This window comes from Trichoplusia ni, chromosome 6 (assembly GCF_003590095.1).
Source record: "Trichoplusia ni isolate ovarian cell line Hi5 chromosome 6, tn1, whole genome shotgun sequence".
In the NCBI taxonomy this organism is placed as follows: Eukaryota; Metazoa; Arthropoda; class Insecta; order Lepidoptera; family Noctuidae; genus Trichoplusia; species Trichoplusia ni.
This window is the reverse complement of record NC_039483.1, coordinates 14,403,968-14,430,906: the sequence shown is the minus strand read 5'-3', so window position 1 is coordinate 14,430,906 and position 26,939 is coordinate 14,403,968. Positions and strand designations below refer to the sequence as shown.

The 26,939-nt window shown below is 36.2% G+C and overlaps 2 protein-coding genes across 7 annotated transcripts in view; both read right to left on the bottom strand.

Moving 5' to 3' along the window:
* LOC113495060 (putative protein kinase C delta type homolog) overlaps nt 1-22,022 on the bottom strand; it is a 38,939-nt gene extending 16,917 nt beyond the window's left edge. For 2 of the 6 annotated variants that reach the window (XM_026873644.1, XM_026873645.1), the window contains exon 1: nt 1,202-4,856. In XM_026873644.1, coding sequence (XP_026729445.1) covers nt 1,202-4,772 — 3,571 coding nt within the window. In that variant the 5' untranslated portion in view covers nt 4,773-4,856. Of the gene's footprint in view, nt 1-859; nt 971-1,201; nt 4,857-10,898; nt 11,029-11,406; nt 11,609-13,084; nt 13,186-13,454; nt 13,581-15,596; nt 15,736-21,896 lie in introns of those variants that run through there. The other 4 variants (XM_026873646.1, XM_026873650.1, XM_026873647.1 and 1 more) reach the window with 4 other exon arrangements.
* A 15-nt stretch (nt 22,023-22,037) lies between these two features.
* On the bottom strand, nt 22,038-26,147 carry LOC113495067 (odorant receptor Or1-like). Its single transcript, XM_026873660.1, has 8 exons — nt 25,798-26,147; nt 25,405-25,534; nt 24,875-25,079; nt 23,736-24,020; nt 23,418-23,517; nt 23,235-23,339; nt 22,914-23,069; nt 22,038-22,843 (listed from the first exon to the last, which is right to left on the bottom strand). Exons 1-8 carry the CDS (start codon nt 25,990-25,992, stop codon nt 22,799-22,801), a joined length of 1,221 nt encoding a protein of 406 aa, XP_026729461.1. The 5' UTR covers nt 25,993-26,147; the 3' UTR covers nt 22,038-22,798.
* Between the last annotated feature and the right edge of the window lie 792 nt (nt 26,148-26,939).

Here is a 26,939-nt window from a genome sequence, read left to right as displayed (position 1 = left end):
GTTTGAAGAGTGGCCAAATATTGACGATCGAAGTAACCATTGATCCGTTAGTCACGAGAGGCGGGCACACGCTGGCATCCATCATCGTACACTGCGTCGATGATTGATAAAATTATCATGCCCTTCGCTGTACTTCCGTCTACAGATGGAGAAAATTAATACTAAATATATTATTCCTAGTGAAGATAAACAAGAGATGTTCAATCTAATTAATAAATCATTTTTGATCAAGTATGTCATCTTTTACTGATGAAAACAAAAATTGCAAGAAAAACATAGGTACTAAACATTGGACAAAGTAAATGTAAATCTATAAAATTAGAATACTATGTCAAGCCCCTCTTTATGTTAATTGCAGCTGCAATTGGTTCCATTAATTTTGTACAGGTGAGCAAATGATTGGCGAGTGTCCAGACAGTCACATCTCTCGCCCACGCCGCCATGTTCCACTGAACATAAACAAATACGCACAATACGTTAAGCGTTTTAAATATACGTCATTTAGAAATTAATTTCTGGGATTAAGTAGGAATACTTTTAACCCCCATATTTTTCAAACACTTTAGAAAAGTCGTCATGAATTTTATCAAAGTTAGTTTTCATGTTGTATTTTAATAGCATACAAGAGTTGACTTAAATTTTTCTGTATCGTAACCATGTTAAAACGTTTCTAATACCTAATAATAATTGTAACAGACGTTTCGAAGCCAGCCAATAAAATAACTTTATTTTGGGCGAAACGTCTGACGTAGCAATGACGTTCGAACCTATTCGTATGTTCTGTTCTTCTGATAACAAAAACATCTGTGATATCACCGCGGGCACACGTACATATGTTCGGATTTGACAATACACCCACCTTTTCTAGATGCAGTTCTCGATGCCAAGGCTTCCACCAACAGACGCTGGTTCACGCCGCACAAATTCGCTGTCAATTTTTCACACTTTCGGTGGCAGTTAACATCGCAGTCTAAAACAAATTACCATTGTCGCGTGGCTCTAGGCTGGTAAAGATTTCTTTTTACATTTGTGCATTCATGTTAACTACAACTTTGCTTAAAGCCGTGCAGAAGCTAACGTGCAGTTTCTTTTGTATTAGTGGAAAATTAGTTTATGGGGTCACTGACAAGTGTTATGATTTTTACCTAAACCGAAAACATCCGTCCTATAAATACCCGTAATTTTACTTAGACTGGTTTACCTTTTTTGATTTGTGAAAATGTAGCGGGGGACGCAGGGGCTGAAGAATCGAAGCCGGAGTCATTAGAACCCGTGGAGGTCCTACCATCAGTATTGTTATCACATTCGTAGAATTCCGCGGAATCTTCACTGGCATCCGTTTCATCGTCTTCTTCATCCGAGGACTCTTCCTCTGAAGAGGTGTCTGATGAGTCTGACGAGTGTATTACTTGAGGAGCTTTCTTTTGTAATGGACGTGGAGTCGCTATTAAAGGCCTCGCAGCCTTTTCTTCCTTTACTGGTTTTTTCGGCGATTTTGAAACCGTTGGCATAACTTCTTGCGATGTTTCTGGTAGTGCGTCTTTTTGGATAATGTTTTCAGCCTTATTTTCCTCTCCTGTCTTAGCCTCAATCGGTACTGCTAATTCAATTTTAACTTCGATTTCTTTGTTTGGAATGTCTAGTGATAAGATCACTTCTTTTGTATCAAGATCATTAGGTTTCGTGATTTCAAGCGAGTTACAATCGTTTGAACTACTAGCGGTTTTCTGTAAAACAACGTTGGGTGAATTTATTCCCAATATCGCTGGCTTAGAAGTTGTTGCCCCTGAAGATGTCGATGGTTGTTCATTCATAAGAGGTGTTATAGTTTGTTTTATAACTCTTTCATCAGTCTTATCATTCTTAACTTGTGCAATTGGTTTTGACTTAGATTCAGGTGAACTTTTCACTTGTAATTTATTGTTGTTATTTAAATTGGTAGCTTTGGAAACGACTGTTTTATCAGTAGCATTATTTATAGCTGAAATAGGCACATTATTTGATAGCGTTTCTTTATTTTCAACTGGGGGATTGGTGGAGGTATTTAAAACTTTAGCATCAGTCTTATCAACTTGAGGAATATTACTATTATCACAAACGGCTGGCTTATTGTATTTAACATCTTTTTGTTCTAAGATATTTGAGGTGTCAGTTGAGATCAAAGTTGTCTTAGGAGTTGCTAATTTGTCACTGGGAGGTACGTCAGCGACTTTTTTCTGTTGCAGCTCACCGCTTGAATCCTTAGTTTGTTTGGTTGATTCCTCAGGCTTATTAACTGGTGACTGTGCAAGTATTTCAACTTCAGCTTCAATTTTAGGAGAGACAACACAAGAATCTTTAATAACTTCTTTCTTTTCATCCACCATTTTACTTTCACTTTGCTGCGAAAGTTTAGTTTGAATAACGCCTTGTGTGACTGTTGGAGACTCTGGTTTTTTAAATACATTTGTCTGTGTACTAGGTTTTGGCAACAATGGCGTTGGCGGTTTCGTATCCGAGCTTTTACTTGACTTTACAATTTTCTTAGCTTTCTCCGATTTCGTCTTCTTTTGGCTTTGCTTTTTCACTTTGTTCTCGTCTACAGACTCTAAAGACGCACTTTTACCAATTTTCTTGCATTCGGGGCAGATTCTTACTTCTTTGCTATCTTCTCTACTTTCTTTAGCAACATCAACATTTGTTTCTTTAATTACAAATGGTTTAACTTCTGGAATTATTGTAGGAACACCTTTATCAACATTAGCTTTATTTTGCGCCTCTGAATCGTTTGGAACATTACTTTCTTTTACTACTTTTGTTTCTTCAATACATTCTGGTTTGGGGAGGAAAGGTAAAATATTTTCATGCGCTGTAGCTAAATCTTCACTTTTGTTTTGTATAATGGGTTCATCTGACAAGTTTGAATCTAATTTAGCATTTGCACCAGCAATTGTAATATCTGCATTTGAATTAGATTCTAAACTTTTAGCAGGATCTGTTTCCAAATGTTCTGTAATAGCTTTCTCCTCTTCTTCTTCAGGGAACCAAAACAATGCTCTTTTATTCTTTTCTTTAACCTCCTCCAAATTTTGTTTCCTCTTCATTAAGTAAACAGTTTCCCTTTTGCCTATTTTATTCCAAAAGTTACCATCTTCAGGTTCAGGTGACTCTACAATATTTCCAACGTTTATCTTTTTCTTGATATTACTGATTTCTTTGTTTTCCTCAGTAACTTTTTGTGGTATTTTAGGACTTTTCAAGGAAATTTCTACAACTTCACTACTGTATATGATTTCTTTCTTTTGTATTTTTGGTTTTTCCTCTACCGTTATATTTTCAACCTTAAATTTAAGTGGACTAAGGGGCGCAGAAGAAACTTCAACAGAAGTTGTAATTTTTGTTTTTAATTTAGGTTTCGGTTTTTGCGCGATATTTTCTTGCTTTTCTGGCAATCTGGTTTCTTTTTCTTCAATTGCGGGCAAATCTACGTTTATTATTTCCTTTGGAAACTCAGTAATGGAATCCAATCTACGAAGACAACTTCCTGATGATGACTTTTTAATACTACGTCTTTTTGAATTGCTTCTTGGGTCTCTAACATCTTTGTAAGAATTTAAAGTATTATGTAAAGAGTGGTCGGATTTCGTAGTTTTTAAGGGGTTCTGCGAGTTCTCTTGACTTCGGCGTTTAACAGACCCACGCGTTTCATTTTTAGTTTTGCCTTCAGTAACGACGCCTACTTTACTCAAATCCAATGTTGCTGTACTTAGATTTTCGCCTCTAATTAATGAATCTAATAAATTAGCTTGTTCTGCCAAAAGTTCCATAGAACATCGTCTATCCGAAAATTTATTTTCAGTTACATTAAGATGATCTAATGGCGTTGCCGGTAAACTTTGGGACACATCTGTTTCTTTCTTTTTAACTCTAGTTGGCGATTCAGTTTCCCGCTCACCAACGTGGAATTTTTCTACTAACTTTGCACCCAAAGTTTTCTTTTCTCTTTTATCTTTATACATTAAGTCATCCGATAGTTTTTCTCTCCATTTTAAGTTTTCTTTTTCTTCTATTTTGGCATCTTCGACTATATTTGTTTCTGTTTCTTGATTTTGTGTACTATCTGCTGACTGTAACTCATCAGCGGGCTTACGAGGAGAATTCCTTTTTACTGTGTAAAGTCGCACAACAGTTCTTCCACGTTTTATAGTACTCCTCTGTATACCTGGAGAGGAATCTATTCCAGTTTCTGGCTTTCCATCAACTCGAGGCATAAATGGTCCATTTTCATCTTCTGTCTCTGGTGGCTTAGGAGCATCTGCTTTCGAAGTATCTGGTTTCGAAGGTTCCGGCTTAGGAGGCTCCGGTGTAGGAGCTTCCGGTTTAGAAGGCTCTACTCTATTTCTGTATCTGTCTCTAGACACATCTATGTCAGCTGTGTTTATGTTTACAGGCCGTGGCGTGTAAGTTGGAGTACCGTATGTTCTTGAAGAAATCGCTATTCTTCGCGGGCTATTTATTCTTATAGGGCTTGCAGATCCTCTTTCGGAAATTGTTGTAAGCATAGGTGAATAATTTCTTCCGGAACTGGTTATCCATCTTGAGGACAACGGTGCACGAGAGTAACTACCTAAAGACGAATGACCGCTGTAACTGCTTCCAGGATTGAGGTAAGGAGCACTGTAAGACGATCCAAGAGAGGGCACTGAACTGCTGCTGTAACTGTAAGGTAATCCAGTGTACGGCGACGATGACCCGTAATACATATTCGCAATGTGTTCGGAAAACAGAGGCATGGTGACGCGTTAAATGACGGGTGTGCGGAGGCCGCGGTCGCACGTCGAGGCGCGCGCACAGACTGGCGCGGGGTAAGCAGCGCAGGCGCGTGCTGCAGGTGCTCGCCCCGCCCACCGCTGCCCGCCCGCCGCGACCGCCGCCCGCCCGCCACCTCCCAGGTGATTGATTGATGATGCCCAGAAGATAATTATAGACACATGTGACTTTCGTTACAATCTCGGAAGGAAGTTTCACGATTGGGAAAGCTTAGCCTAAACCATTCTTAGATCAAGTCCAGAAAAATACTTATTTATTTACCTAATGCGCCGCCACTAACAATAAGACCGTGTTATCAATAAATAAAACATCATGGATAAATGTACCTAATAGCTGTATGCGTGTCATTTATTACAATTCTATTATTACGTCGTCCAAAAATAAAGCTTCTTGCGACATGCCTAATGGTATTAATAGAGTATAAGCATTGTCTACCTACTTACACACTATAAGCGGCTCGACTTGTTTGTGGACGAGGTAAAAGAGTTTTTTGGGAGAACATTAATAGTAGATATATGAAGCTAAAAAAATTAGAAAACCCAATTGTTTTGATGTCACGGAAGCAGTGAGTCAATACAGGAAAACGATTTTTTTCTGTTATAGTCGGACGATGCACTACACTGACAAATAGGCTGAATTATGTCATCGAACTCGTTTGTATTCGTACAGTTTTATATCTTAGTAAAAGTTTTATGTAGCACTCAATTTTTGTAGGTGTAAACACATTTTATTATTTGTGATTATAAGTCAGAATAACGCGATAGTGCAATTTCCTAGGTTGAATAAATATGCTCTTCACATTTAAAGACATTTTTTGGTAATAAAAAATAAATTTCAAATTAAGAAATATAGGCAATGAGGATCTAGTAGTATAAATTGTTTGTAAATAGATCGAGCACTCAAGTGTTCTAATAAAAAATAAGTTCACCTACATAACGTAAAATGTGTGATTAACGATGTCGTGGAAAGTATGTGACACACTCTTCTTTTGTAGAATGTAGGTAATCAAGATTCAGGGCATATCAGAATTTACTATTTGTGTTACTATGTAGCTGTAAATGATATAGTTAGATATCCTGCTTGAGGAGAGGTAAGAGACACATAGGTTATTACCAGGAGCCAATGTCCGTAGAGGCCACAAGTCCTGCAAAATTTGAAAGTTTATTTTTTTACTAATGTAGTCGCGTCTTTATAAACTGACGATTACCGAAAAAGCATAGAATTTTATAGCTTGTAAATGTACCTATAATATTCCTTATAATCATATGGCTCAGATACATAGGGAAAAGCTTTTAGTTGTTCAAAGCTCTTTATCCTGATAAAATTTGGATGATGAATAGAATCAGTGAAGAACTTTACTAATGCTGTTATCTTATTACTTTATTTATAACAGAAAATTCTACCAACGAGGGTTGATTAAAAATAACAATTCATATTGATCCAAATCGATAAAAGCTAGACAAACAATGTTTATATTTTTGTTAAACAAGATCATTGTTTAGATTTCCTGATCAGTTACAACAAATTGCCTGTCAGTATAATACAACAAACGATTTTCATAGAATTTGCATTGACGTAGATTTGTGCATTTAGTAAATATAAATACTTGGAAATTCTGATGATTAATTAACGCATGGAAGTTTTACTGCAACACAAACTGTTAAACATCGTCTTTTCAGTAAGTTCTATTCAATATGTTATTTAAGAATATTTCTACGATTTTTGATGATCACATATTTTGTTATTAAATTTATTACTTCACAACAAATAGTATACTTTTGAATAAATGACATGTAAAAGAGCTCGATTGAAAACTATGACGATGAATATTTTTGTTAAGTTTCTTCAAGTTTATATCTACGATTAATTAATCTTATTTAACAACTAAATAACAACATTAAAAAGAAAGAATGTGTAAGAATTCTCACTTATTTTGTTTAAATATATATTTTCTCAAGTCAACGTAAAAGGGTTATATGTACTATATCCTGTGCAAAATGGATGGAATAGTATAGTTGAGAGAAAGAAAATGGCAGGAATATAGTGATGATATAGAATAATAACATCCGCAATGCTTTTTTTACCTGCGTCCAACATTTTACTCAAAGTTATTGCCCAATTACTAATATTGCGGTACTAAAAAATCAGGCACTAGAGGAAAATAGTCAATAAAACTCGACGGGCCTGTTGGTCTAGTGGTTAGTCGCCCTGACTGCTATACCGGAGGTCGTGGGTTCGATTCCCGCCCAGGACTAATATTGTGTGATGAGCATGATCATTTGTTCTGGTGTCTGGGTGTAATTTATCTATAATATGTATGTATTTAGAAATATATAAGTAAGTTTATCAGTTGTCTGGTTACCATAACACAAGTTCTGCTTAGCTTGGGATCAGATAACCGTGTGTGAGTTGTCCCATGATATTATATTATATTATTATTTCTTTTTAGAAACATTGTATTATTATAATTGAATCATCAATCTAAAATACAAAGGATATTCGAACATTTGCAAATTGGTAGGCGATTGTTTGATAAACATAGAATTCCGATGAACCGCCATAATTACAGTAAAACAGTTTTACATGATGCAGTTTATTTGGTTTGGTTAGGTTACTAAGTTTTGTAAACAAGTAGGTAAACAACAACAAAAATTATTAAACAAGTTCAAACGTTTAATTGGCAACTTCTTAATTTTAATTTAATTTATTTATTTCGGACAGAATCCTAATCTGTAATTTACTGTAATGTTCTTCTCCTCATGTCCGTCAAATATAATCATTTTCTCGTAACCAGACCGCAGACGGACGCAGATTGTCAATCTCGCTGTAATTTTTTTCGATGGTAAAAGTTGATGTCCCAAATTAAAACCTCCCTGAATTTGGACAGACATAGGACACATGCCTAATTGTCACACACTTTTTGAATTGAAGAAAGCAGAACGTATGTAAAGTCTTAAAACTATTTTTAACAAAAACAGTTGCATTTTCACAGACTGCTCGATCTTTTACACATCTAGGAATTTATGGAGCGTGGGAGTATGGCTCCTGTCTTGTGTTATACTGACGTTTAAAGTGCTCTTTTATAGCCAATTTCACTAACCAGATTATATGTACACACTTTGTATAGAACAGAAGTCGCGTAAAAATACCGTTAACTGTTTTTGACTACAATCGTTGAGTTAGCGTAACATTAAACAGTCAAGTTCAAAATTGCGATACTGTGGATTTCATTCAAACAATTCTGCAAGTAAAAGTGTTCATCTATCTTATCTGTGAAAATTCCAATTGAAGCTATTACGGTTTATAAGATACAACTCGACGACGGACGAACCCTAAAACCCTGTACACAATACATAAACAACCGAAAACTACTCTAATTATTCCTAAAAGCGCTTTACAGAAGTGCCTTGAAGATTGCAATTCACGCTTGGTTACATAGTAAACAATGGTTTGACTAATAATGACTATTCTATACATAATACAGTATATTTGAAGCAAACTTCAAAACTTATATCGGAATGATAAATTATCCTTAGATATTCAGGGCCCTGCTTCTGCTATTTACAATGGCCCATGAAAGAATGAAAATTGGCTCAAAACAACACTTTTCGTATTGTCTTAAGCATTTTTCCTACACAATAATTGGAAATTTAGTATGGGACGTTACACCCAATGTCAATACAGTAAATTTTCAATTATTGTGTTGACATAATGCTTAAGAGAATAGGAATTATTTAAAGTTTAATCCAATTGCCATTCATTCATCGGCCTTTGTAAATAGCAGAATCGGGACCTAAAGCAATAAATAGGTATTCTATTATAATATTCGTGATTATTGATATGTCATACAGTATAAAAACAATTGCTCTATCTCCTTAAAATCTGCAAATTGTTGCAAGTACAACAAATAATTACAGTCAATAAAATAGCCTCGGCGCAAGTAGGATATCAGATAAATGCAAATGTTAGTAGCATATACGAATACTGGAATATTTCCTGCTTTCAAATAATGTATCTTGTGTATTTAATAACAAATACTTCATTAATAAAAATCGCTATGTAACATTAATTGAAATGTTTTACTGCAGAGCCTTGGTAATTTACTATTAACGATGATACGAAAACGAAATGTCACTTGTTAAGGGCTGGCACCGCAGGAGTAGCGTAGAGCTTTCGTAGCGCTGCGTAGCAGCTTTGACAAGACCCAAAAATTGTGTATAATCCATTTATTCTATGGCTATAATAATTCCCGTAATTCATCCTTCTAGGTAAAACTTTATATATAAACCCTTTTTAAAAATAAATTCGAAATCATGCAGAACATTATGATTGTGTCGTTTGTTAGTTGTTAAAGACAATATTTTGTGCATGTAAGCATGATAATAATCATGCTTAAATTTTCAAATGCGTGTGTGTGATTTGTAACTGTTACTGTTGCATTTACATAGCTGACTAAAGCACGCTTAAAAAACATGTTCATGCATTGGTTATATTTTTGCAAATGGTGGTGTAAAATGTGATGAAGTGATAAAAATAAAATGTGTGGATACTACTCTAACCTAAATAAACTATTCCAGAAATATAACAGTCAACCAACATGCATCAGTACACCGTTCATCAAGCATTCATAAAAAACAGCAGCGCAAGAAGCGTTATTTGCAAGTACATAAGCACCACAAAGATTTTTGCGTTCCTGATAAGACAAGGAACACAAAAATCTGAAGCTTGTCTTAATATTATACATTGTACATATTTATACGTCTTATACTACTCTCATATTATGTCATTTTAATACCATGTCAGCTACTGCGACTCACAGGTAAGAATGGAAAGATGTCGACAGTCAGCGCCATCTCTTATTCACTCCATGGCATTAAAACTCCACAATACGCCCCCAGGATTTCGTCATGGTTCAACGTCATCTTGGTATTTAATTATTGAATCTACGGATGCAGGTGACATCTGAATGTACCTAAATTGGAATAAGAATGGCTGCCAATATGCGGTGGAAAAAATAATATGTTGTGTCAGAGTTGTATTTCAGACGCCCTTCTAGCCCACGCAAGTTCTAAGAACCAATCGTGTGTCTATTGATTCTCGTGTACATTTATTATAATAAATTGTTATTGTTTTGGCTATTATTAGCCCGGCCTTGATCCTCGGTCATGAGCGTTGGCTTAAGTCCTATAAAATTAGCTTAAGGTACACCAAAAATAAATTCTACTCACTACCAAAGCTATATTTCTACATTTCTTAAATTTAATTTTAGAATTTTTAAATGATGGGCAGTCTTGGGCGTCTACCGTTACTTTTTAAGACAAAATTGCAGTGACAGAAGAGAGACGACGCAACGCTCTACATCATGTTGTTTCCAATACTTCAAGAGGTGCTTGGGGTATTTGTTAAAATTTATTCCAGCTATTATTTACATCACGTAGTAAGGTATTTTATAACATTCTATGATGCTTTAAAAAGGTTCATCAATATATCAACTCTATTATTAATTCCACCTATTTATACCGCATTGCTTGAAGTGGCCAATGATAAATATCTCAGGAATACGATTAGTCCGAGGGCCAAGAATCGGATGCATGACCACGCTAAGTGAATATTTTAAAGGATGTGGGTTGAACGTCAACATGGCATTTGTCGCGCGACTTTTTGACATATTACCAGGTATGTGCTCCTAGGTGAGCTTTAAGATTTAATCAATGCATGATATGATAATCAAAGCAAACAATTAAAGATAAACTGAATGGCATAAAACTTCTAAATAGGTTTCTCTACTTTTTTAATCAAAGCTTGCAGAAAAAACACTTCTGCTTCCTCTGCTTAGGCTTTTCCCTGCTGGGACTACTTACTAGGCTAAGCTCTGAAGCCACTTTTAATTACATATTTCATAAAAGTCTTGATGAAAGGGATATCGATGCTTAGAATGGAAGCCACTCCAACATAAATTTGTCAACCCAAAAAAGGAGAGAGGAATTTTCACTCCTAAAACTGCTTGTCTTGCGAAAAATGTCATGTGACTCATCAACTCAACATCCCTTGGTGAAGGTAACGTAAGGGTCTATTGGTAAGGGGCACACCTTCACACTTGAGCTCCTGCTTGAAGAAGCCGTACAGCATGGCGCCGCAGTGGTCGCAGAAGGTGGGCGACATGAACTGATGCGGCCGAAACCGGTGTGGGACGTCCACTTTGAACCTCTCGCGAAGGTACTGGAACCAATTTCAAATATGTTATTGGTTGTGATATTCGCTAAGTTTATAGTATGGAATTTGGAAACCCAGGAAAAGTAGTAGATAGAGAAAAGGAGATAGCGAAATTAAGAATTTCTCAAAATTTCGACAATACATCTATAAAGAAGCACAGCAATCTGCTGCCACGATTAAAAAAATAAGGTATCGAAACATTTTAAAAGTAAATTCAAAGAAACGGAAAAGATTTTATTGACAACTGCTAAATAGGCTTTGGTATGAGATGGACTTTAAAATCAACAAGGTGATAAACTGTTTAGGGCATCATAGTGGCTCGACGGTATCGTAGAAGTACACATTTTTGCATTTGGAAGCACAGTAAAAACAAAATTCAATTACCACTGTAGCCTCGGAGTGTGCTGAGGAGCCGGTGCATTTTCCCAGCAGCTTGTTGTGGCATCGCTTGTGAACAGCTGTCTGGCATACGGAGCAGCGGTAGCCTTGCTTCCCGAAGCCCCATAGGAACTCCTTGCAGAATGCGCAGAACGTCGGCTGCCGAAAGAACTTCGCCACGAAGCGGTGACCGTTTACCTCATGGATTCTGGAAAGAGAACATACATAAAATTTTCCAGATGACTATCACGAATCGAATTGTTTGGGCTAAAGAAATAAGTATTCAATTATTGAACAACGTCAATTGAACAAAGTCACGTGCTGTCATCCTCGTCAGCAAGTTTTGGAGGTAAGTATTAGTATTTAATATTTTGCGTCATTACGTACACTTTTAGGTATTGATTTGTATCTTAGTAATGTAATTCTTGTGTAGCTAATGGTTTTAGTACACAGAACAAAGAACGACGAACAAAGTGCTATCGATAGAAAGAAAAAACTGGATTATAAATATTAAAAGTTTGAAGGCAATTATTTAATAAAATTGTATACAATGTATTTTGATCTGTTTGGACTATTAACACATTTAATTAATACTTCCTGTGCTCTTAATAGATATACACAAGTCCCATTAAAAACCTACATATCGTAATATGTCAACATCATCTGGCTGTCTCTTCCATCCCGTAATGCACAAATAAATAAGGAAACAAGCTCAATTAACTACCGCTGCGGCGTCCGTTTCAGTCGATTTCATAATTTACATAATACATGTCATATATTGTTGAAAGTACACAAGGCGGCAAAAGTGATGGACTGACGATGACAATCTTGCGCCAAAAATTTAAAACTCGAATATGTACAGAATTAGGCGGGAAGACTTGATGTAACGCGACGGATGGCTGTTTGAGTGCCTCCCACCTATCTTGTGACAGCACGAAATAGCGAACAAGACTAAAAAAATAACGAATGTTAAAACAAAGAGTCATTGTCGAATAATGCGTCTAGTCTAAAACAATTAACGTAGTCATTAGCTTCAGAACTAAACCACACCCACAACAATTTTCAGACACTTGTTTTAATGGAGATGTTACGTACTACATTCATGAGAGTTTAACAGAACATTTTAAAATAGATATTATGTCAGCCGTAAGGTATATCTTAAGGTATCATCACCAAAATATTAGTGATAAAATCTATAAAATCGGTTTACTGGCGTCTGTGGAGTGTGACTCGAACAATCAAATACCAATTTAAATGCTTCGTAAAATTAGTACCTAAAGATAAAAAAATGTTCGACTAAATATAAGTATGCTAGTAGTACCTACTTTAGTTCCTAATGTAATGCCACTGCTAAATCGAAAATGTCAAGTCAGGTTTTATAAAGGCTCTTGATGATCTGAATTATGTACCTACATGAAGTTTTTTTCTCGTGAATTGTAAACCAGCTTAATAAGTATGTAGATGTCTACCACGAAATGAAATGAATAGATCAGTCTCTACACGACTGTGCAATTTGACAGCTGTTTGGACCGCACGGCTACGGAGCGCCACCTGGTGGCAGAAAAAGTCTAGAAAACCCTCATTCAATACATTTGGACGTTGCGAACAGCTAAATGGTCAGACGAGAGTAATTTGTCAACACAGGTTGAAAAGGTTATAAGTAGGTAGTGCATGAAGTACTTACTTATGGTGTTTGATAGCACCGCGTCGCTGTGTGATGCGCTTGCCTCGGGAACGGCGAATGGCTCCCTCGACACCCTCGCTGCAGACCCCGCCCGGCAACCACTGGAAATTAAAAAACATAACTTCATACAAGCTACAAGCAGAACAAAAGTTTTAGATATGGGAACGACAAGACATTTTTTTTATAGTTATAGCTGAATTGGTTTGGTCATTCTAGAAGCCTTATTGACTTATACTTGAGATAGTAATTAGGCTCGGCCCCTCTAAATATATTTTTTAATGTTTCGGTCGAAGTAAATATATTATGTATTACACAAAAGTTGATAGTTGGTGGCGCGGGATTGGGAATTGTTGGAGGGATTTGGTCTTGCCTTAACAGTACGAATAAAGGGTAGGTAACTGGCAATAGTTTTCCATCTCACTTTTAGTATGCAATGATCCAACGATAATGAAAGCATTGCCTAACAATTCCGGGTTTTTCCCAACGGCTTTAGCTTGTTTCTTCTAAGAAACAATCAATACAAATTGATCTAAAATAAATATTACACTTCTTAAATAAGGCAGTGTCTGCCAACTACTTACATACAAACAATGTATTAATAAATAATAGTGTAGGTGTTATATGTCAGCATTATTAGGGATATTGGTAATAATGAAAATGAAGTCTAAAATTATGACTTATATCTTATAGAGTTACGGTATCTGTCAAAATGAACGGTTTTTTAATTTAAAAATAGCCTTCTTCAGGTAATTTCGAAACTGTAATATCTAATAACGACTCTCTTTGTGAGGTTCCAAAATGACATTATTATGAAGAAGAACCGACAAGAAGATCTATAAGTTACTCTTTTTGGAAATAATAATACTCTTATATTGAACTAATATAATAAATGTTCCGTTAGAAAGTTCCAAATCAAGAAATTAGCAAACATTGTGTTTAATTTTACACAAAAATAAATTACACTTTACAAAAGTAGTCATTTATTAATTACATTTTATAAGCCTGTAGCTTGCTATTTGTATTGTGTGGTATTTATTTCCAATTGCGATTTACGGTATTTGTTCTTCCGAAAAAATTACACATACCTATCCCTGTTTCATGTGACACTCAAAATTACCTAATGAATTCATCAAACACGCCAAAAACAACAAAAACCTACGAAAAAATCTAGGCAGAGATATAATAAATATATAACATCAATAAATTGAACTTTAAACTGCGATAACAATTTGAATTAATCAATAAGGTAATCAGTATATTTCTTGATAAGTTCATTGGAGTAGGGTTTGTAAACAATGACGGATTTGCAATATATTATCCATCTTTGGCACGGGTTTAAAGCATTGGGTACTCATTGAGGCGTGACGCCGTGTAATTTAGCGTGACACTTCTCGCAGTGACATGGCGATGAAAAAACATAGTTGTTGCTCAATGTGTTGTCAAAGTGGTTTCTTAGGTTTACGCGAATGTTAGACATTGAAATGAAACTACTTTTACGGATAAAATGTGATGTGTTGTCTTGTTAAGTATCATGTGGTATAAAATAATATTCAGTAATCGACATGGTATTATTTTACTACAGCTATTTACAAATAAATGCAAATCATTATGATTTCACAATTTGAATCCAGAAGAGCAAGTACCTTCTTATAGATAGAGCATTCCTTTAACTGAATATGCATTTGATAGTGTAGACGACAATTATAAGAGATTGTAAACATTTGTGATTCATTAGTAGTTAGTACAAACTGTTTGTTGTTTAGGAGCTCCGAGCATTGTATCACTCAACGCTAATTACGGTTACTTGACGGATTGCCAACAATGCGCACTCACATTGGACATGCAATAGCGGCGCCATTTAGAAACAATGCAACGTGTTTTTAACCAAGTATCGAATCTTTAACAATTCTTCATACAAATTGACGTAAGATGTTTGCACAAAAATACTTTCAAAATACGAATTTATTACGAGCTCCACAATAGATTTTAAATTAGATACAGCTGTGCCAAACCAGATTTTATACATTTTCCTCAAAAATGCTAAGCGTTTATCTAAATCTGTTCATAGCGCATCGAGATTAAATAAGATTCTGTAGCAGAAAAGATAAACAACTTTTGCTGGAAAATGGAATTTGCATTGAAAAAATTTTGTATCAACGGCTTTAGTAGCCGCGCCAGGTTCCTCGGAGTTACGGCTGAAGAAAAGAATGTTTTTGTGTAACGCAACGTAAATACAGGAAGAATAATATGCGTAGCAATTAAACATACATAATATATTATGTTAAGGCAAATATCACTCCGCTAGTTTATGAGCCGACGTGCATTTGTTTTTGTATTGTCATAACCAGCTATTAATAGTTAGTAAACAAGTCGCCCGCTCAGCTCATCGCTCCGCTCGCTACAAAGCTTCGCGTTCGTACACGTTACGAAGTTTCTTATTCAGCGATATCAATGTAAAGCTCTTCGAAAGCCAAGAATCTGGGTGCCGTGCGAAACGAGAAATTGGACATACCCGAAACCACGATGACATCGCACCCAACTGAAGTCGCTGTGTGGACACATCGCCAACTCAGACGTCACAGTCACTGGCCGGGATGCACAAAAATGCCATCGCCAATAAACATCGAAATCTGTGATACCAATGTAGCGCCCTTTCAGGCGAAGGGACGCAACTAGTTGCACCGGTATTTGTATAGAAAGCGTCGCGGCTCAAGGCCTGCGAATTCCCTGGCATAGATCCGGGTGGCTACAGTTGAAATACACGGCTAATGTCAAATGGCCAAAATTGAGAATTCGTTTGTCATATGTTGAGATGCAGTTGAGTCACGTGACCGAACGCACTACGCGATACGTTCGATTCGCATCGCATGCATAGGCGTTAACACGACGTGGCATTGAAATATTGTTTCAACACAAGCGGACAGAGGTTGCTCCCAATTGATTTTCCATTTGAACGTTCCCTTCTGCTAACATCAAAGAGAACCGTATGCTCTCATTTTAACCTGTATTTCAGATTTCGTAATAGACCATCTCATATCAATTTGTCATATTACGCCAATACCTTTTGCAACACCAATTTACGTGTCTTCTTATAACAACTAAAAAGATTCAACATTTTCATCTCTTCTAAAATGATATTTGAGAATTCTCGTTAACTGAAGAATCGTATAAACTCCCATTTTAATATTTTTGCACCATCAGTTTCATTTTACAAATACATACAAAAATGGCCATGTAATATTTAAGGTAGGTTCGTAATGACCTAAAATAATAAAAAATAATTTAGATTAGATAGTAAATTCGTATAAAACGTAATAAGATTATTTAATCATTGTCACGGGCATCGCTGACCGCTTCAATAACAAACGCGTGACTCATATTCACGGAACAACAAAATAGTTGTAGTCATGTTATTACAACAACGCACTCACGAACATGTATTATTTAACAGCTCATGATGTTCTTGTCTTAGTAAGCTGGGACTTACGTGTCATTTGATATTTTATTATAATTTCTTTGTAGATAAAATTAGAGACCAAGGCCCAAATTCCGCTATTTACAATTGCCGATGAATGAACGGAAATTGGATTACAATGACTCCATTCGTATTCTAAGAGAGACATTTACAGAGAATACGAACAGTGTCAAATTTCATCCAATTTCCATTCATTGATAGGCAAGATGTAATGATGAAAAGATGAATGTATACCAACTGATTTCTAAGTCTAACAATCCTTCTTCGCTTGGAGCTATATTCATACATATTATGTCATTGTTGCAGTTATTTCGTTGCAGCATGCGTTGCGATCACTATATTTTTCATCACTAATATTTAAAAAACGTCATTAAGTTAAAATATGAAGAAAAAAATTGCAGGCTAAGCTAGAGGCAAAGTTTAAAGTCCTAAGCGTACATGCGGCGTAGCATGATTCAACAGATTTTCATAATGATTGCCTTAGAAATTATTATTTGTCGAACATTTATCAAGTAGGCATTATATCGACTAGCTTTCACCCGCAGCTACACTAGCCGAATTTCGGATATAATGTACTTACACTCGTGAGACGGATTCATTATTATTTGATTACAGTTTTGGGCCGAAACTAGACAGAAATACCCAGAATGGTGTGGCTATGTACTTATTAAATACTTCTAAATTTTCTTCATCTCTCTATATTTGTAGTAACTTTAGTTGGATTGATCCGTTCATTCATAAAAGTTGCAGTCCGGTTTAGACTCCCGAGGCGTCAGCTCATAATTTAGAATCCGGTGGGGTCCGAAGCTGGTCGGGCATTCTTTGTATATTCGCGTGAGTAAGCCATTAATCTTTTAGTCATCTCGTTTCTAGGATATGCGGGTAAAATTTGACCAAACGATTAGAGACGATGCAATTTCTCATGCATGGTAGAGTTACCTTAGATCAAATCTACCTAGTTTTACAATATTTAAATTGATCTGAGATGATTGATTTTTCAATCGACTCCCTCAGTATCGAGTTTTTCCTTGTGTCACCGGCGGGTTCACAAACATAGGTACTAGTCACATGCACGGAGACACCCAAACTCAGGACGAGCATTCGTGAATCACACAAACTTTTGTCCTACGCGGGGACAAGTTTGCGTGACATAGGAAAATTTCTAAATAAAATAATAGAAAAAGAAATCATCAATAGATTAATGGTTAAAATTAGTCCTAGTAACATTATGCCATCCCAAATGAACAATAGAATTGAGAATATTATTATGTTCGAGTAAAATTCCAGGTATGGTTTAAATTATTGATTTATCACGGTAGAGCCAAAAGTGCCTGTTCACCATGATAAATCATCACCTATATCTATCAAGGCTGAATACCTTATTTAAAACGTGAACAACAAGTTTAATGGGTATATAAACTCTACCTATAGTGTTTTATTTCCAGCCAACTTAAAAAAGGAAGATTTTTAAATTCGGCTATACTTTTGTTTCTTTTTTATGTTTGTTATCTTATAACTTAGGACTGAATAAAACCGCTTTTGTTCATTCCTTTTTCTTTTGACGTAAAATAGCTGACATTTTAAACCATAAAGATTTCATCAAGTTTTCTATTATATCACATGTTTTTATTTGTAAAATTTTATGAAAATCAGGCAACACATGAGGGGAGAATGGAAAACCAGCTGATGTAACAGACTTGTCGTAACGTGAATGGCTTTTTTCTCTTATTTCGTTTTTATTCTATTGATTGTTTTGTGCTTAAAATTGTTCAGCCAGCTATATTATGATTTAGGTAGTGGTGACTCATAATAGGTACTGACGGTACTGTGACGGGACAAGACCTGAACATTGAAAGTGTGCGATAATTGTTGACTTAACTAATGATAAACGATGCTCACAAAAAACCGTTCTTTGTTATGTATTATAAAAAGTAAAGAAATTCATGATGACTAGCCTTTTCAATCTTCCTAAAAGTAAGAATTTTTAAATATGCAATGTCATACCTATGAGCAAAATATTTCACGTGTTCTTTGTTCCTGTTTCATTTATTTGAACACATGAACTATGCGATCGGTTTAGATTCACGTCAGAATGCGCACTTTAAAAATACTTTTATTTTTCTGACTTGCTCGCTGTAATCTTCTATATTGTTTCGTATGAAATCGTTAAACGTCAATACGAAGGTTTGCCAATTTAAATTCCTACGTTGTAGGTCTAGTACCTACAGTTGAAAATAAAACATAATGTTAGTTTATATGTATATCTAAAAGCCACTAAAAGGTATTATAGAATGACGTTAAATGGTCCATTTTATTGTGTTTTGTTCAAAACATCTGAAGGGAATTCAGGTCAAGGTGGGAGCTAGCTACTTCTCTAACCACAGACGTTTTGTTACATGGTTATTCGACACAAATTTTCCGAAACCATTGAACTAGAATATGTAAATAAACAAATCATTTTTAAGCTGAAGTAAACTTGAACGTGGCTCGTCGAGAATCGTTCGAGGAGCATCAAGGTTGATTGCTTGCTTTGCGCGGTAAATGCATGTGTATAAATAGACGGAACCCAACGGGCAGCGGTACGCTCGATGGTACTGTTCCACCGATGTAACGTGTGCGTCAGCGCTCATTCAGGTATCACCCGCTTACTATCATAACAGAATAACGACATGTTAAGTACGTGCAAAAAGCTGGCTACTGACGTCGAGCATTAGTTTCGACTCATAAACTTCTGTTTTGGGTAAACAGTTGACGAATTTTCAAATAAGTACAGTTAGCGCAAAGCTGCATATTCGAATGCAGATGCTGAAACTCGAAAGTCTGTTCATAGATCTTAGTATTATCTAAGATTTTCTGAAGTAATATTTTCGGTTGCTCATAGGAAAACTCTCCTTTAATCCTTTTATCAAAACGAATCTAATTATCTTCAGTTGATGTACCTAATTTCAATTCGATATAATAGTTCGCGTAAATAAACAATGCACATCGTTTACTGAACGTCGCAATAGATATCATAATGAGATCCAAATCGTAAACAGAGTGCGAGGCAATTTATAAAGTGAACAATAATTTATAATATATCGGGAAACAAAGAAACAGCTAACTACGAGTACGATCGAAGGTAAAATAATCAGTCAACTGTTTCCTACTGGCTTAAATAAGTATATGAAATATTTTTGCCTATTTTTTAAAATTCTGCTGAAACAGGTATCCTCCGGCTGAAGCCTACCTTTTTTCTCTTTGATGCTTTTAGCCAGTAAACCAAAATCATGGTATTTGGGTCTCTAACATGAACATGCTGAGGTCAGAAAAGAGAACGTTGCAATTTTCCACCTACTACAGAGTTTTACTATCTCGAGGAAAGCAAACCAGCACAATTTTGTCTAGAGTTGGACCTCTCAAAGCTTTTGGAGTCATCGTAGGTTTAAAACTATGTTTTGAACCATGTTTTCGATTATAACTTTGTAATAAGTCATTAGTGCTATGTTTTCGTCAGCATGGACTTATCTTGTTACCTACCTAAGTGTATCCTTTGTTTGAATAAGAATTATCAGATTTTTTGCGCAGTGCGTTAATGCACGACTTAAATACTTTTAGGGCGTTTATGTATGACGTACGAATATAGTAAAACACGGTAATTGGGTTTACGTATACGCAAAAGCTTTTAAGTATGATGAATGTTTGTTACTCTAAAGTGACAGAACTGATTTGGAAAAAAATACCTGAATTAACATATTATGGAATAGGTTTCATCCCGATTTTATGATCATGTGTGATTATTTTTATTTGTGGTGGGTGGAGCCGCTGGCAACAGCTAGTAAGGCATGATAACGTTGGCTCCATTGTGCCAACAAACATTCAGACAAGGTACCTTCCACTCATAAACTAACACCTTACAATTCGGTCTAGATACCAGGAGAGTAGTTATTGAGGGCAGGACATGAGCGACGAACAGGCGACCTAACATGTTATACTATAGGATAGGAACAATTTGTTTCCTTCTTCGACGATAATTGAATGTGACATAACCGACTCTAAGTACTTATTCTATGTTCTGGAGCGTCTACACCTTTTAAAATTTCACCCATTATTAGTAATTTCTCATATTGTTCATCTTCCTGCTAAGTAATGGACTGCCAGTGCGCCTAAGAGGTGTTTATATGGATAAAAGGTAACCATACTTACGTCAATTTAAGTATCTAAGAAAGGCTTTCTGAGTGTTTACCACAGCATCTAAAAGTAATATTATCACGGCTGAAGAAGCGTGTCGCGAAATACACATTGTAGAGCTACATCTCTTTTTCACACTCTCAACAATATTACTTTAAGATGTTGCGGTAACTCCCCTAATTTGTTTCCAGCATATACTTACGCTTCTCTCATCTTTATTCTGACATTAAGCTACCAAAAATATCGAAAGAAAGCTTTATTGACACCCGTTTTGATATCACTTTAAACCTTAGTAAATGAGTGAGGCTAAAAGTTTATCTACTCAAAAAGTAACATTGTTTAACACATAGGTTTACTATGCAGTCCATTTCGGACATAGTAAAAACAACATTGGAAGTCTGAAACGTGACCTACTTTGCAAGCTTTGTTGATTTAAGTTTCTCGATACAAAGTCGTATTTTAAAACACATTCTCAGGCGAAACTATATCTAAATCAATGTTAAATCAGTGTTCTAGGTTAACGATGATTAGATGGACAGGCCATCGGCAAATGGTTCCATCATAAACAATACACGAGTATTAAATGCAACAATGTAACGTTCACCACAATGTTTTTTTGTGACAGATAGAATAAAACTAGTTCTATAGTTTAAAGTATTGAATTACTATTTAAATGGTAATCCTTATTTAAAAGGCATTAATCATTGACTAAATTGGCCAGAAATATAGAACTTAACATTTTAAATGTTGGCAGTTATTCGTGATCACGATGAGTATTTAATGATTGGAATCATCAATAAGACTTCATCAATCTATACTAATCTTGGATCAGTTTTTGCTTTACATTTGTAACTTGGTTTTTAAGTGAACTTTTTAAAGTTACCTACATCAGCGTGACTTGTGAGTTCTGAATTTAACAATCCCACAAAATAGAGTTCGTTGTCTAGTTACAAATTAACTATCGTTGAAAGAAAAAGTAGAAGTAGAAGATCATTTGTGTCAGGTTAATGATTGTTTGATAACCATCATCCCAAGACATTTTTCGCAATAGATATTGACAATACGTCGGTTTATTAGGTAATTTGTACACAAACTTTTGATACTCATGAAGTTTCAACGAATGAGTATTCCAGCAGGTATGTTAGTGTTGTGTGTCGCGACACTCACATAGTCGGCGTGGAGGCCGTGGAGGCGCTCGCGCTGGTGCGGGCGGGCGGGGCCGCGCGCGCGTGGCGCAGGCGAGGCGCGGCGGCGCGCCCCCCCGCCCGTGAATATCATCGGCGCGCGCGCATGCCTGCGGGCCGCGCGCCGCGTGCGCGACCAGCCCTGCGCACGCCGCCCTCGCCGCCGCGCCGAGCCGCGAACACAACTCTCCCGCCGCGCCCGCACTCGCGTATTTATAAACGGAATTCCACACGCGCTATTCGCGGCCGGATACAACTTTTTACACGACTTTCAGCACTTACGTCGTACGGAGCACTGAAGAGGCGGGTTTCGCTGATTCGGGCTCCCGGATTGTCTGGCGGAGCCCGCGTGAGTCACGCTACACGCACCTTACTGCCGAACTTAAAGCGGCTCTCTCAAAAATACGGTGCTTAAAATACACAAGCTTGTGAAAACGTGGAGGCGAAATAATGATAGAACAACATTTATTTATAGTCGCTTTCAATGTTTATATTTTTACAGAGAAAAAAGAAAACAAAACAGTGCGTTCTTTTCCCAAATTAACCTGAATATTTCGTCAAACTACTGATATGATTTAAGACAAGTGAGCATCTAAAATTTGAAGTGCCTACGTGAAAAGTTACGTTGAAAATTCCAGAACAATACAGAATTAGGAACAATATCAGTTAGCTCAGGGGACGCTGGCCTATAAAAAAGCAGCAAATAGACGCAATTAATCAAACTGCGGTCAGTTTAACGACCGGCCTGTGATACAAATTACTCACAAAATCGCATATAAAAAGCTTCAGAAATATTTGTTTGGCTCTATACAATAAGACAATTGTGAGTTAAAAACGAGAACGTAACACACGACGCTACCGCTGCAGCCGCTCTCTAGCTCTGCATTAACGGTTCAGAAATGTAAACAGTGTGTATGAAGATTTCAGCACCTGCAAAGAATTAATATTGTTACGACCAATTCATTAAGTGAACACTGGGCATTAACATAACAGCTATTACCGCAATATAGGTTTCTAAAGACATCGGTATGACGTATGCGGTGCGCGGGGCTATGGGCTGGAAGCAGCACTGCATCATGATGAGCAACTGCCGACGGAAACAAGGCGAGAGACTCAGCCAGTCGCAGTAGTAAATCGACTGATTCACGAAATCACTCTAAAACATACGTATATCATAAGTACATACGTTGACAATGCATTGCCAAACACTGATAAATCGCTTTTACAACGCTTTGATGATTCTGTCGATGCTGCTAATGCATCATCATCATCATGCTCATGCATCTATCAATTACATTCATTCAACAGTTAAATAAATTACCTCACTTTTCAGTTGTGTTCCAAAATAGCAGTAGATGAAAAGCTGGGCCAGCATACAACACAAGTATATGGCTATCGACACAAATTCAGCAGAATATATACTTAGCTGTAAACAAAAATTAACTTAGTATTATAACGTCTTAAAATGTGAATTAATACTTATACGTACGTACGTAATACGTACCCCAACAATTTTGTAAGTAGTCATGCATATGACCCAGGCCATCACGAAAAATTGGATCACCATAGCTTCAGTAAATATTGATTCAATTTCTTTTGCAAACCTATCGAGCAAACAAAATAAATGAACAAAGGTGGTGAAAACTTTAAGTATTAAAATAGTTAATGTAAAACTTTGTAACTCTTGAATTAAGACTTTTGCCTCTATTTAAGAGAGACACCGCAGCCGCACCGCTTTCAAAATCGCGTCATATCTTTGAAAAAATATCTACATTTGCCATTACAGGTACAAACAAAATAAAAGGTAAAAGAAAACTCTCACCTCGTAATCTGATGATAATGGATCACACATTTTTTCAATCTTTCCTGTATCTCTACTTTTTCCTTCTCATCGTCTTCATAAGTGAATTTATAAAACCTTTCATTAAACGGTGCATTATTTTTTCCAGTCTCTCCAAATTCTACTAAGTGCTCCATATTATAACGAAGCATTCTAAGCTGTACCTTGGCTTGTGAATAGAACGATACGATGGTACAATCCATTGTCACGTTGCCGTAAGCTTGGAAGGTTATTACAATCGACATATAGGCTAGAGCCAATTCGAATCTAGAATGAAAAATAGTTTATAGCACCTATTAGGAGGCAATTAAGGCAAGACAGTATACCATCTCGTGATAATTTATTGAATGAAACCGGAAACATAACATCGAATTAGTATAAACAGTGTTTGGCTCTTAATATTAATGATATGCTTAAACTTTGCTATATTATATTCGGCAGCCTAATGGCAGTATCCGTAAAAAAGTCACGTAATTTTAAGTATCTAGCGGTATATCATTGGCAAATAGGGTAAACAATAGAGAAACTAGAGACAGCAACTCTACTATCAGGAGGACTTTTAATATAAATTATCGTATATTATTACCGTTCTAATTAGATTACCTAAAGCGAAAGCAGAAACAACCTTTTCTTTAAACAAAGTTAAGAAGTGCCTACAAGCTTTCACGTCAGTTTACCTATAATTAAATTAGAGCAAACAGAATTTACAAATGCGATATACTAGTCAGAAGAGAGATCTTTGTACTAAATGACTATACTAACTATGCATTAGGTATAATCAGATAGGTAACACGTGGAATATCGTCGATAAATATTATTTTATATTGCTCGTGCGGAAGTTGTAGATAACAGTATCCTGATTTAAAGTTATGACAACGTATTTCATTAAAATGTTTATCATACCTAAAATTTAGTGCCAAAACAGCCAAACAAACATATTTCTACTACGGATTAATACCTCAAAGGTGTATTAAAGTACATTTCGCAGCTGTTTTTAAGACGGGTAACGACGTTTACGATTTTTTTTAATTGGACCTGCAATATAGTTATATTATCGAAGACATTTTCATGCCATTAAGTATATTTTTAATTCCAAACTACCAAAATAAGTTCTAACTCACGCTGGCGACTTCGTGGTATCGAAAGGAAAGTATCCGGTGAACTGCACCTCCTCTCCTAAAGCTCTGTTCACGATGGGGAAAACGGTCCACATACATCCACAGGTAAATATTGCCACATGGTAGAAAGTGAGAAGCCGAGACATTACTACTGCGTTTTCCTTTAGCATTTCAACATGGTATGCGTTAGTCGCGGCGAAGCAAGGGCCTGAAGGAAAAAAACACAAAAAGCAGTAAGAAAATATTAGAAACATCTGTTGTTCGTAATAAAAATCTTTCCGTCCCTGTGGCACAGATTTTGTGACTAAAATTTTAAAGAAGACAATTTCAACTACGAGCCTTCAACCAGCTCTTGGTCTTATTTTAAGAGCTGGTGTTGCACTGGGAAAAAACTCAGATCTACATCGTGTGGTGCACTGACTAGCCTCTATAACTATAGGTACTATTGTCTTACTCTTACACATGAGGCTAAGCTGCCGGTTTTCGCACAAAAACTATTCTGCATACTATTCAAAAAATCGAAAATTACTAACCGTTAATTATTTTAATGACATCATCTATGCGGCGGCTCCTCAGGTTGAAAGCCACTTGCTTCCCCAGCGTGTTCAAAGTAGTCAGCAAAATGAACAGTGTGTCCACGATAAGATTTGTGCTGTGCCGGACCTAATAAAATTGTAATGCACTAAGAAAGTACCCGTAACTTCCTACTTTTTAAGAATTTACTAGGTATTTAGGGTCCTATTAAAACTGCTATGGGCCTTTGTCGACATACCCTTCACCATGTTTAGCAGCTAACTTCTCGTGTCTCAAATATAGGATAATTGGACATGGGCATACCTGAGCCAAAAGGCTTACGGCCAAGTCTCATAGAAGGTTTTTGTAACAGTAGTCCAAGCAAGCAAGTAATATTTTGGCCTATTTCTTACCTGTACAACACGAATGAGATGTTGTAAATTATACGTAAGTACAAGAACCCATGAGGCGAGTCGGTATGCCTCATGCAAACACAGTTTCATATGAGACATTGGCTTCAAAGCTATTTTGAAATATCCAACCCGAGCTAATGCATCAAAATGTGGCCTTAATCCTTCAAAAGTTGAATAATTTACGTTTTCCTCCATTTTAAAATTGTATTTCTTTGGAAACTACAAAACGGTTGCGTTAAGTGTCAGGCTATGGTCTATTAAATGAAGTGGAAACTAGTTAATGAACCAAAACGAGGTGTCAATTACGAATTGATGTTGATAATTAGGAAGAAGATACAGCGTGTTTTAAATTCACCGTGTTTAAGTTAACTTACAAGTTACGTAATTGAATAATATTGCAGTACTAGCAGTTCCAGTACTGTTTTTCTACAGTTCAGCAACGGATAATCCCTCAATATTTTTTCTAATGATTGAAAAGTTAGCGGAAGGGTCAACCTGTTTGCTCGTCACCTAACGTTACATTTATTTTTTGGCAACTTACACTTATCACATATGTACCTTTTGCTCGAGGTGAATACGGCGATGCCAGTTTACCTGCGTTTCCCAGGTAAAATACATTTTCCTGTGCTAGTTTGTAAAAGAAAACTCACTCTGTATATTCTTGTCACCTATACATAAACCTTAGGGGTGTTAGTTTCGCGACACTTCAATTAATTTAATGATAAACAGTTTCTTGGGTATGCAATTAAGTTGTTTGGCTAATAAGCACTGTAAACATAAACTGATTTTATGGAAATGTACGTTGATCAAATATTAACAAGGTAAATCGTGTGAATAATAAGGTGTCATGCTTTCTTTTAATTAACAATAAGTAGGTTTAGTGGTATTATGCGTGATGCAAAAAATATTGAACACAAAAAGCGGATATTATCTCTTCAAAGAGTTTGCCCCGTAGTCTCAAGAAACGATCATCTCCAGATATCAAACTGAACTGTGTCATGAATAACTTATAATATAAATGAAAGTAGAAACGTTATATGTACCCCTAACATAATTTTCACGTTCACCTAACATACTTGAAGTCACTAAAGCTATGACTGTTACTACGAAACCTAGCCCAAACGTACAGTTCTTTTATGGCA